Below are 12,505 nucleotides of genomic sequence, written 5' to 3'. Positions count from 1 at the left end.
AGTGCAAAGCCACAAAATACAGAGTACATGTATCAGTGAACTTTAGATTTCAGTTTGAAATTTAAATTACAAGATTGTATAGCAAATTGAAGAAACACACTCCACTGATTTTACACTGAAAGGATTGTTTTTTTAAAGGCCTGCATTTTGAGTCTTCTGAAGTCCTGACATCAAAACGTCATCAAGTATTTTTTTCTACTTCTATCCATTCTTGTCTGCAGGGCAACAGCTCAGACAGCCCGGTACCCTCCACCTCAGAATCCAGCACCCCCAGTGGCCGACGACCATTATCCCAGACCCCAACCCATTCTCGCCCTCACATCACCTACTCCCCACTCGCATGTCACACACACCCCTCTGTCGGTGAGGATGGGGATGAACAAGGCAGCCCAGAGACCATGAGGCGGGGCAAGCTTACCTGGGAGACTGAAGAGGGGGTTTCTAACGAGATCCGTAGTGAAGACCGCCACCCTTCCCCACCTCGACGCTACCCCTCCGAGCCATTCTTGGCCTCTCAGGATGACGACCACAGCCCAGACCCTTCTGGCCCCATGGAGACGCTGACCTTCGAGGCCGCCGTGGCCTGCAGCCTGGGACGATCAAATACCGTCAGCTCTGCCCACCCTCGCTTGCGGACTGGCTGGCAGGTCCCAAATGGACATTTCCGGAAGCGTCTGGCGCAGACAACATCTACGGCTGGCTGTGATCCTCTCAGTGACACAGAGGAGGACGACAGGTGCTAGGGACAGGAAGGTCAGCATGACAATTAATCCCAGAGAGGAGGTAGAGGACTCTTTCCAACCGAGTCAAGGTTAATGTGACTCTTTCCACATCCGTGCTTCGAGGCCATGAGCCCTCTGAATGTTTGGTCAAATTTGGACTCAAAACAAAGGATCAAAAAGAACAATACTTCCTGAAACTGTAGTTGCCAATTCACACTGAACACTGACATTAAAGAAGGTCTAGTTCCTGACTTGTACTTGATAATAGAGAGTAATAATATGTCTCAAATAATCAAGAGATGCAGAAAATAAGAGAATGGATCAAAGTGTCATTTGTGTCAATAGGTATTTTCATTTCTGAACATGTTTCTAAATGATTCAGTGTTGCTCTAAACAGTATTGCTGTGGGGTGTGTGAATATGTAACTACATTTTCTTATAAATTTATTGTTTTGTAAATAATTGTGATCATCAAACCATTGCCACTGATAAAACAGGATCAATACAACAAGCCATGCTGATGAGGCGATCTGATATTTTACCAGACAATGTGGATACTAATAAGTAACACTCAATAATGCTGGATTTTTTTACAGTATGAATGAATGTGCAGGGGAATAAACTGCCTGATTTTCCCCATATTTTTTCTTTTGGTATTGAGCATAATAAGTTGTGAGATATGAATACAGTTATAGAATAACATAGAAAAGATGCTTATTTGTTATTTCACCCTACATTCTTGTTAAATCATCCCTCCAACATACCTTTAATATTTTAAATTCTTCTTCAATACAGCCTGTTTATTTAATTTCTCAGTATGCACCCTTTAAAATAGAATTTTTAAACAAGCATACTAAACATTTGATTTTGAGAAATAGTAGGCGTGTCATTTTTACCATCAACTGAAAAGAAAATGATCTCATCTATTTTCACCTTTTTCTTCCTTGTGAATAAAATTCAACACTGCAGACAATGACTGTAGAAACACTGCAGACAATCCATGACACATTTTGCTTCACAAATTAACATAACTCTATTACTTACTAATAATGTACAGAGAATTTATGCTGTTTGTAACATTAAGAAGAAAAAATATCAACAGTATCAGCTGATGAGCTTTAAAGGTAAAGGAATCTTTGGAAATGTTCATTTTAAGTTATGTGTTTTTGTTTTATTTGCCTGAACAAGGCTGATTCTGTGAAACTCACTTAACCAAAAAAGAAAAAACATGCAGATTTGTATCACAAGTTCCTGGAATGCAAATACTTTGTGGGTTTTTATGTGTACAATAGCTGTATATAAAAATAAAGGTGTCTTCAAGTTGCCAATGTTATTGGATGTTCTTTATTTTAAACATGCCATCATTACTCCACTGCTAAAAACAAAAAACTTGACCCATCAATAATCAACAGTTACAGACCTATCTCCAACCTTCCTGCCATAAGTAAAATCATTGAAAAATTGTCTTCAAACAATTGCACAGTTACCTCACCTACCATAATCTATACAATGTGTACCAATCAGGTTTTAGAACCAATCACAGCACTGAAACAGCATTAGTAAAAGTAATCAATGACCTCAAAATAAACAGTAATTCAAACAAACTTTCCATCTTAGTACTACTAGACTTAAGTTCTGCATTCAATACAGTTGATCATAGCATCCTTTTACACCAACTGGAAAATCACTTTGGCCTATCCGGATCCATCCCTCAGTGGTTCACATCATACCTGAAAGAAAGAATATTTTCTGTATCACTCTCCAACTTCACATCTGACAACTTTAAAATTCATTGTGGGGTGCCACAAGGCTCAGTTCTTGGACCATTGCTGTTTAGTCTCTACATGGTACCCCTTAGATCATACAAAAACACAAAGTTTCTTACCATACACATGCAGATGATACTCAGCTGTATGTTTCACTTTCTCCTGATGATCACAGTCCTGTACATAACCTTGTAAGATGTATTGACGAAATAAGCAAATGGATGTCCCATAATTTCCTACAACTAAACAAAGACAAAACTGAAATACTAATAGTAAGTCCTCAAAAACAGAGGCAAGAGTTCATATCCTTGTCACCATTCCCCCTACAGCACAGTGAGCATGTCAGAAACCGAGGTGTCATCATTGATTCAGATTCAGATTCAGACAACTTTATTTATCCCAAAGGGCAATTCAGTTTTGCAGTCTACCCAGACCATACATACAACCACAAACAGCAAACAGAGACAATAATAAATAAAAGTCAGTCCATGACAGAGATGCTCATTGACACATCGTCCCTCATGCGACCCTTTTAGTAACGATTCGGATCTAAACTTCCAAAACCACATAACAGCTATTACAAAAACCGCATTTTATCACCTGAAAAACATTTCTAAATTATGGTACTTCATGTCACAATCGGACTCTGAAAAGCTGGTTCATGCATTTATATTCAGCAGGTTGGATTACTGCAATGCCCTTTTTGCTGGACTTCCTAAAAAGTCAATTTGAAGGCTCCAGCTCATCCAAAATGCAGCTGCCAGAGTGCTTACAATGACAAGAAAAACAGAACATATTGCACCTGTACTAAAACACCTTCACTGGCTTCCTGTCAAGTACAGAATTGATTTCAAAATACTACTTTTAGTTTACGAATCTCTGAATGCTATGGCACCCCAATATTTTTCTGACCTTCTCACTGACTACCATCCCACCAGAACTCTCCGATCATCAGGCATGTGTCTCCTCAGTGTACCTAAAATAAAGCTAAATCCGGCAACGGTGCATTCAGTCACTATGGTGCTGTCCTCTTGAGCAAACTGCCTGTTGACCTGAGATCTGCTGAACACTTAGTTCCTTCAAAAGTGGCCTTAAAACACTGCTTTTCTCGCAAGCCTTTGGTTGTTAGGTTATATTTGTGTGTAAACTTGTCTATGGATTTGAATATGCTCCTTTTAGGAGATCCCAACATTAGTATATGCAAAATGTACAGATTGTTGCAAAAATTCAGTTTTTCTTGAATCAATAGTGTATCTTTGTTGCTGTTTGTCTGTTTGTTTTGTGTCTGTTTCTATCCTCTGTAAAGCACATTGAGTTTACATTTGTATGAAATGTGCTATATAAATAAAATTGAATTGAAATTTATTTAATTTCATTCTCACCCTGGACAAAATGTTAGAAACTTTGATCGGAGAGGCTTGAATCTTTGAGCCGTGCATCAACTCTCTCAAGTGAAATCATGTCAGGCACAAATATGGCATGAACTGCCTGTTGAAGGTCACGCCACAGCATCTCAATTGGATTGAAGCCTGACTTGGCCACTCCAAAACCTGGATTATTTTTTTGTTTTTTGTTTTGTTTTTTTTTTTTTTTGTAGCCATTAAGAGGTGGACTTGCTGGTATGTTTCGGGTTGTCCTGCTGCATAACCCAAGAGTGCTTGAGCTTGAGGGCACGAAATGATGGCTGGACATTCGCCTTCAGGACTTTCTGGTAGACAACAGAATTCATTGTTCCATCAACCACAGTAAGTGGTCCAGGTCCTGAAGCAGCAAAGCAGCCCCAGACCATCACACTGCCACCATGTTTGACTGTTGGCATGATGTTCTTTTTATCAAATGCTGTGTTATTTTTACCCCAGATGTAACGGGCCTCACACCTTCCAAAAAGTTCAACTTTTGTCTCGTCAGTCTACAGAATATTTCTCCAAAAGTCTTGGGGATCATCAAGATATTTCTTGGCAAATATTAGACGAGCCTTTGTGTTCTTTTTTTGTCAGCAGTGGTTTTGGCCTTGGAACTCTCCCATGGGTGCCATTTTTGCCGAGTCTTTCTTATGGTTCACTCATGAACTCTGACCTTAACTGGGGCCAGTGAGGCCTGCAGGTCTTTGGATGTCATTCTTGGTTCTTTTGTGACCTCCTGGATGTCGTCGCTGCACTCTTGGAGTAAGTTTGGTTAGCAGACCACTACTGGGAAGGTTCACCACTGTTCCCAGTTTTCTCCATTTTAAGATAATGGCTCTGACTGTAGTTCCCTGGAGTCCCAAAGCCTTGGAAATGGCTTTGTAACCTTTTCCAGACTGATAGATTTCAGTCACTTTGTTTCTCATTTTCTTGAATTTCTTTGGATCATGGCATGATGTGTTTCTTTGTGAAATCTTGTAGCCTACTTCACTTTGTCTGACAGCTTCTATTTAAGTGATTTCTTGATTCAACAAATCTGGAAGGAATCAGGCCTGGGTGTGGCCAGTGAAGTTGAACTCAGCTTTCCAAGAACTGTGGTTGATCACTGCATTTTGTGTTGACTTGGGTTGTCTTTGTGAGATATTAATATTGGTTTGATGATCTGAAACAAGTGTGATAAATATGCAATAAAAAAAAAAAAAAAAAAAAAAGAAATCAGAAAAGGAGCAAATACTTCTTCCACTGTATAAACACCTTCTTTTATGCACATGTATGATTACTTGGAGTAAGTTACATTGTAATGACAAACAGCAGTGAAGCAGTCTGTCCTTGTGAGGGTGTTTTTATCAGAAAAATAACTGATCAAACTATATTTCCCTTTCACATTTACCAAAATAGTAGTATCTAATGAAGGAGAATATTGCTATTTGTTCAGCTCATATAGAAATTTATATGGAAAGACATTTTCAAAACCAGGCAGGTAATAAGTTTCAAACCAAAACATTATGAATCAATAGTTTTTCTCCACATTCATCAATTTCATCACACAAACTCACAGATCTCTCACTTATGGTTCAACTGCTCATTGATGCAAATATCTAAGCAGCCAATCACATGGCAGCAATCAATGGCACATTAGAAGTCACTTAAATTATATTTCTCTCCCATTGTGATGCTCAGTTTTAACTACAGCAGATAGTCTTGAACATGCCTACATACCTAAATGCAGTGGTTGATGCCATGTGATTGGCTGTTTGGATGTTCACTGTGATATGCAGTTGGACAAGTGTACCTAATAAAGTGATCAGTAAGTGAAGAAGTTTCACTTATATTTCCAGGGAATTCTGGACCAATGACCTGGAATAAGATATATGTCACAGTACTGGGTTCTAATACAAGCACAATTTCTTTTTAAGATTTTCCCATTTTTATAAAGAAACGGTGGAATAATGCATAAACAGTAGATCTTTATTTTTTGACAATAAAATGCAGTGTCCCCTTTTAATTATTTTCCACTTAAAATAGAAGGTGACAGATCTCCAACCAGGTTGTTCTGGTAGTGTCACATACAGTATAATAAACTAAAATACACAGTTAAATTGATGGTGTTAATTAAACTAATTACAGTTAAATTTAATGTGTGCTACTGTGTAGTCAATAGAGGTAGAAAGTACAAGTATTGTACTCGGTAAAAGCCCAGTTTCTCTGGTTGAAACTAAAATGAGTTGAAGTAAAAGTACTGATTTCAAAATGTATTAAAAAAGTACCAAGAAAAACACAGTTACTTTCCACCTCTGCTCCTTTCTTTGTCTTTATCCATAACAAAAATGGACTTATCACAGGAAATGGAACAAAAACAATGTATGGATACATTTCTGCTTAGGGTCGCCATACAAACATTTTAAAGTGCCTGTAAGCTAAAGTTCATTTGAGTCTAATTTAGATACTATAGCAGCCATACTAGGATAGGTAAAGATACAGATGATTTAGTTTCTGTATGGAGGAGGAACTGTAACTGTCATTGTTACTACGTTAACGAAATCGACCAATCACCGCAAAGAATTACATCATTACGTCATATCAAACGGACCGATAACATGTCCTCCGGTTGAAGAAAGAGCTAGCAAGGAAGCAAACTGTTAAATCTTACTCACGAAGTTAAAAGGCGGAAATGTCGCTAATGTTTGACACTCAAAACGCGCAGTGTAACAGCCATTGTTGCTGCTGAAGTAGATATTTGGGGGAATTTTTCACACTTTCGAAGGAATGAGCGATACTTATCAAGGAAGTCGCCCAGCTGGCTAGCGAAAAAGTAGCTAGCTAGGCTGCTAGCAGTCGTTAGCAAGGGAGTTCTTTGTTTTGTTTTTCAGGTGGAGGTCCGTGTCAACATGAAAAGAGTCTAGTGCTGACATTTGCATTGATGTTTAATGTTTATATAGGTGTTTTAAAAGTATGCACACGTCATTTCTTGTAGTAGTTAGTCGAATTGTAATTTAATAGTTTCTACTGGGCTTAAAAAACAAAACTAACATTAGCCACCGAGATCAACTTTAGCTGCGAGGATCTGTTATTTGACGTCGGCCAGGACTGGACGGAAGACAAGGAAGAAATGGGCAACTGTCTCAAGTCTCCGACATCAGACGACATCTCTCTGCTTCATGAATCCCAGTCAGACAGGGCGAGTTTCGGTGATGGGATAGATCCAGATCTGGAGCCTCCTCCTCCGTATCAGGTCAGCGCTGCTAACATTTAACTTCTTATGTTTCAGCTCATGATGAAAGTTTTAGGGACACAAAGAACAAGTAGCAGTAAGAGTAGTCACACCAATCACATCGGTACTATTATCCATTTGGATGTAAATGTGTCTCTACCGTTGTCTAAAATATCTGTAGTTTCATCTGTTTGGCCTGTTCATGAATCTGGCGTTAGTCCGTTTAGTCAAAACTTCAGCTGAGTGAACCAACTGGTTTTTGATTCGTTCTTATTTACAGTCCTGTCAAGAGTCACCAGATCACCAAACCAGACCACTGATATTTTTCACTTTGCCCACCCACACACATATCTTGACCCGTGAAACCCCTTGTTTTGAGTACAACAGTTTAAATTTGGTGTTTCTTTGTCTTTTCAGGAACAGGCTCACATGCCCATGTACCATCCCACGCCTAGTCAGGCCCGTCTGGCCACCCAGCTGACAGAGGAGGAGCAGATCCGCATTGCTCAGCGCATCGGTCTCATCCAGCACCTCCCTAAGGGTGTTTACGATGGAGGGCAAGATGGCTCAGAGAAAAAGATCAGAGAGTGAGTATTTTGCTTTTCTTGCATGCAATGTTAAGAGGGAGTGACAGCTTTTATACGTTAAAGTGGTATTGATATTTTTTTCACCCTGTGCTTCCACAACTTATAGGTCTTTATATGCTGTCTTTATATTTTTTCACCATTAGCTGCTATGCTGAAATGGTTTCAGCTGCAGCCCCAGATTACTCAATTTTAATTACATCAGTGAATGTATTTAAAAATTTTCCTTTTGTAAGTCTGTGCTTCCAGCGTACAGCTAGTGTCTTTTTGGCAGCCGTAATACTCATCAGAAGAAAGTGTCTATTCATACAACTTACTTTAATGAGGCTGTGTCATTAAAAGTAACAGACTGCGTGAGCATGAATTAATCAGACCCAGAAGTGCTGACAAAATATCACATACCTCACTCCTAAAACTTTTTATAGCTTCACAGTCCTAGTACAAATGTAATGAAGGAACCCATAAGTTCATCTGTGCACAGAGTGCAGTTTGTAGATGATACAAATTTCATATAATAAGCCTTCTTTGGAGTCAGGTAAGTCCTATCGATATAATCAGAATGTGTCTGTGGTAATCTGGATTTTTAGACAGAGTTACAATAGAAAACCAAACCATTTCCAAGTCAGGCAAAGATTCTCCAGTGTAATGGTGCAAGTCCTCCATCCATATGTGTTCAATGGATAAGGGCTTTCATAAAGTTTGTTTAAAAAGAGCACTCGTTTGCTTTCGGTTGACCAAAATATCTGTAGAGGATGTTAGGTAAGAGGAGGGTTCCATGGTACTCCAGATGCTTTCATAGATGACCATAGCTGGAGATAAAGCAAAATGACGAACCTGTTAAACTATGACAGTCTTCAACACCCATGGCACACCTAAGATCAAGGTTATATTTTAAGGCTCTTCAAATTCATATCCATGCAAAATGGCCTGTTTAACATCTGTTAATGCATCATTAGCCATTTTCAATTAGGGGGAAAGCTATGGCAGGAAGGTTGGCCATTAACTGAAGCTACAGCGGCGGGAGGCTTCTTTAAAGTTTAATAAAGCATTATAAACTGGAATTTGAAGCCCGTGTTTATGAATAATGATAGGTTATTAGTTTAAATGACTTGTATATTTTGTCCCGGCTAATTTGATAAACAAATTTAACTGTTTAACTGCACACATCCCTAGAATATAGGCTGTTTTCCTGGCCCAACCTGTGGCCCCTCATGTCATTCCCTGTTCTTTCCTATTCCCTTGTTGTGACTCTGTCCACTGCCCTGTCTAATAAAAGCATGAAGTAAGTGAACCCCCAGCTCAAAGCAAACTGCACCTACTCCAGGGTGTCAAAAATTGCTAAAAAGTGAGCAGTTTGGTACTGAGAAGGGGGAGTGGAAAAGGGTGTTTTTTTTTTTTTTAAGGAGCTTTCAGAGCCGAGGCACTGCAGGAGCGGGTGGGAGTGGTCTCTGAATGGTAAAGTCAATTAAAATGGAGATTGTTATCCGTTTGGTCCAAATGTCAGAAGCAACACCAGCATTGATGTGTTTTATCATAGTTCAGTCAGATACTTCAGTGTTAACCGGAAAAAAAAAAGTGAAAGTGTTGACTTCTTTAAATAGTATTAAAATGTCTCAAAGGCGTTGACGTTCTTAACCACTTATAACCAAGCCATGTGCGTTAAAGCCTGTTTTTAATTCTGTTTCAGATGTGTGATCTGTATGCTGGACTTTGTATACGGGGACCCCATCCGATTCTTGCCATGTATGCACATCTACCACATGGACTGTATAGACGACTGGCTGATGAGATCCTTCACCTGCCCGTCCTGCATGGAGCCCGTTGATGCTGCCCTGCTCTCCACCTATGAGACCAACTGATGTTTTCACTCTTTCTCTGCTGGCTTAGATCAAATGCAGCCCCCACCCCCCCAAAAAAAATATACCACACACAGACACACACAAGCCCAACAACTGCCCTCTTACTGATAGAGAGGACTTTAAAAAATGTGTTTGCTGTTCTCTTGCACTTTTAAACAACCAAAATTTAGTTAGCTCATATTGGCTTTCCAACCCTAAGTCTAAATGAGCCGGTCTTTAACATTAGTTACACAAATCCAGACAACTCTGCATGTTTGCATTTGTGTGTGTTTGTTGTGCTGAAGCAGCGTCCTGTGTTGCTGCTGACGGTGAGCATGAGAGATGTGTATTTGGGCTGTTTGATGACTGTGCATTTCCACTTGAGCCGGTCTCAGTGGTGTTTCTCTCAAACGGGCCCCATTTCACCTCATTATCAGTTTGCTCTTGTTATCAAAACGGATAATTAGGCGAACAGATTGTTGACCAAAATGCCACAAAATGTTACTCCAAGAAAAGGATTAAATTAGAGGCATTCTGTGACAACAGTAAGCAAAAGCTTGGTCGACATATTGATCTCCTGCACATGCTCCCTTGATAAATGGCCCAACACTTTAGGAGATACAGAAGATGAGGTTTACACTGTTGGTGTTGTATAATAGGCATAAATAGTTTTTTTAGTTAGTTAAGGTTGAAGAATAATTATGCACAAACTTTACAGAAATCATCCAAAGTTGAAAAGTACACAATGTCACCTGTAGAAAATGAGGACTACAAAAAATTCTGCCGCTAAAAAAATGATCAGACGTAAAAGAAAATGCTTTGAGTTCAGGGGAGAATGCTGATATCTTGAATGTTTTACCTGATGGTGTGTTAAGAAGCTGGCAGCCAATGTAAAAGGGCTCATTTGTGCATGGGCAGGTGGATCAGTCCTACAAAACTTAGAAACGCTTGCACACACTTTTCATCTGATCAAGAGATTTGCACTTTACTTATAGGACAGTATCTAAACAATATATTAATATATGTACCTTATAACCTTGCACTATCAATACTTCATCCTCCTTTTGTTTTCTGAGATGCAAATGTTACATAGCTGAAAAAGACATTTTTGAAGCTGTCAGTAGTCACTTATCACATTGAAGTAAACCTGAAAATGTTATTCATGGATTCTGTGATTCAGTAGTGTGAGCCTCTGCTTTGTTCTGCTTGAGTTTTGATTGGTGTGCGTGAGTGAAGGGACAGAGGCTTGCTGCAGATCGATGGATTATTTCAACAATTTGGGTAAAAGACTTCTCAGCTCTATTGTCAAGGGCTTAAAGATTGATTCCAGACTGTGTTGGGTAAAAAGCTGCTGTGATTAGCTTATCTTTTAAAAACTGTAAGCTGGGGAAAGAGGTTGCATGCATAGCAAATAGCCTACCAGCACCTCTGAAGCTTGACCATTTTTATAATTTTGGGTGGAAGAATTAAGTTGTCTTTCACAGCCATTTTTGATGTATGACCAAGTTAATTAATGATCCAAAGAAGTGCTGATAGGTGATTTAAAAAATCTGGACAGGGCCAGGCTGGAGGTTCCCCCAGCTTTTAGTTTTTTTATGTTAAGCTGAGCAGAATTCTCTTCTATTTTGGCCTAATATTTAAAACAACTGAAATTAAAAATACAGTAGCCCTTATGGTCAAATACAAAAACATCTGACCAAACACAAAAAATAATTTCACTGAACACAACACCATATATGCAAAGCACAAAAATATATATTTATTTGGAGTGGGTAAACAGAATTCAAAAGCCCCAAATATATATATATATATATAAAGACATTAAAAAAGAAAATACTTAATATAATGGATAAAAATACCAACAAAACTACCAAATTTGACCAAGACAGCCTGGCTGTAGACCTTTCATCTCTGACAGCCACTCTCACAGACTGTTTATCTACCATGCCTTTTTCTCAAAACAGAAAGAGGCGCTAAAACTTTGGAAATAAAATCAGATTAAACTTCCATTTAAGGTTGGATAATGGTTAAGGTAATGGTTAGGATACCAAAAGTTAATTTAGAAACCTGATAGTAAAATGTTGAATAAAGCTGAGCTTACAGAAAGAAGCTTGTCCTCCATGAAAACATTCTTACACGGCAAGCATAACTTATGTAGCGCTGTTAGCTGTGAAGCAATGTAGATAACTTAGTTATGTAGCTAACATAGCTACTTAGCTAACGCTAAGCTCACAAAGTGACTTTGTATCTACGATATTTACATAGCTACATAAGCTTTAGCTACATTTGGTAAAGCTTATGTTGCTAAGTTAACTTAGTTATAGATAATGGAGCTATTTAAGTTGCATAGCTAAGGTAGCCAAAGCTAAGCTCACAAAGCAGCTATGCAAGCTACATAGGTATCTACATAGCTTTGTTTGGTGAAGCTCACATTGCTAAAGCTAACTTAGCTACACTGACTTATGTAATACCGTTAATTTCTTCCCGCAGCCAAACTGGTCAAGCGGTATAGAAAATGGATGGATGGAATATTGTTAATAAGCTGGCATAGCTATGTTAGCTTTACCTTAAGCTAACATAGCCAAAGCGAGCCACCATTCATGTAACTACTTCAAAAAAGGGTCTATACATAATTTAATCCAAGGGTAGACCTCTGACCCTTTTCTCTGTTTTATTCATGAAGTGTTGTTTAGTCTGTACAGTGTGGTTATTTCATGAATGTAACTGTCAGACTTAGATAATTAAGTTGAATTTAAAAGAAAAAAATCCCAAACTGGAAAGACATTGTAATGGCAAATTACGGTGCCTCAGATGAACGGTCTGTGAGAGTGGACGTTAGAAATGTACGGCCTGCGGCCAGGCCCTCTCAATTTTTCATAAGTGGTCGATAAAATAAAGAAATTTCACACAATGCCATGAACCCCCCCCCCAAAAAAAAAACCAGTGAAAATTTAAACTTTTTATGAATACGTAAACACAATA

At 38.7% G+C, this 12,505-nt stretch overlaps 2 protein-coding genes across 6 annotated transcripts in view; both read left to right on the top strand.

Moving 5' to 3' along the window:
* The window catches only part of LOC121519798 (voltage-dependent R-type calcium channel subunit alpha-1E-like), a 116,317-nt gene extending 114,286 nt beyond the window's left edge, over positions 1-2,031 (top strand). For all 5 annotated transcript variants that reach the window (XM_041802741.1, XM_041802744.1, XM_041802742.1 and 2 more), the window contains one exon: positions 222-2,031. In XM_041802741.1, coding sequence (XP_041658675.1) covers positions 222-743 — 522 coding nt within the window. In that variant the 3' untranslated portion in view covers positions 744-2,031. The remainder of the gene's footprint in view (positions 1-221) is intronic.
* Positions 2,032-6,477: 4,446 nt separating this feature from the next.
* Positions 6,478-10,682, top strand: LOC121520176 (RING finger protein 11-like). The gene is made up of 3 exons (XM_041803524.1): positions 6,478-7,122; positions 7,519-7,688; positions 9,373-10,682. The coding sequence occupies exons 1-3, from the start codon at positions 7,000-7,002 to the stop codon at positions 9,542-9,544; spliced, it is 465 nt and encodes a 154-aa protein (XP_041659458.1). The 5' UTR covers positions 6,478-6,999; the 3' UTR covers positions 9,545-10,682.
* The last annotated feature ends 1,823 nt before the right edge of the window (positions 10,683-12,505 follow it).

Source organism: Cheilinus undulatus, linkage group 13 (assembly GCF_018320785.1).
Source record: "Cheilinus undulatus linkage group 13, ASM1832078v1, whole genome shotgun sequence".
In the NCBI taxonomy this organism is placed as follows: domain Eukaryota; kingdom Metazoa; phylum Chordata; class Actinopteri; order Labriformes; family Labridae; genus Cheilinus; species Cheilinus undulatus.
This window is presented reverse-complemented; position numbering and strand designations above follow the sequence as displayed.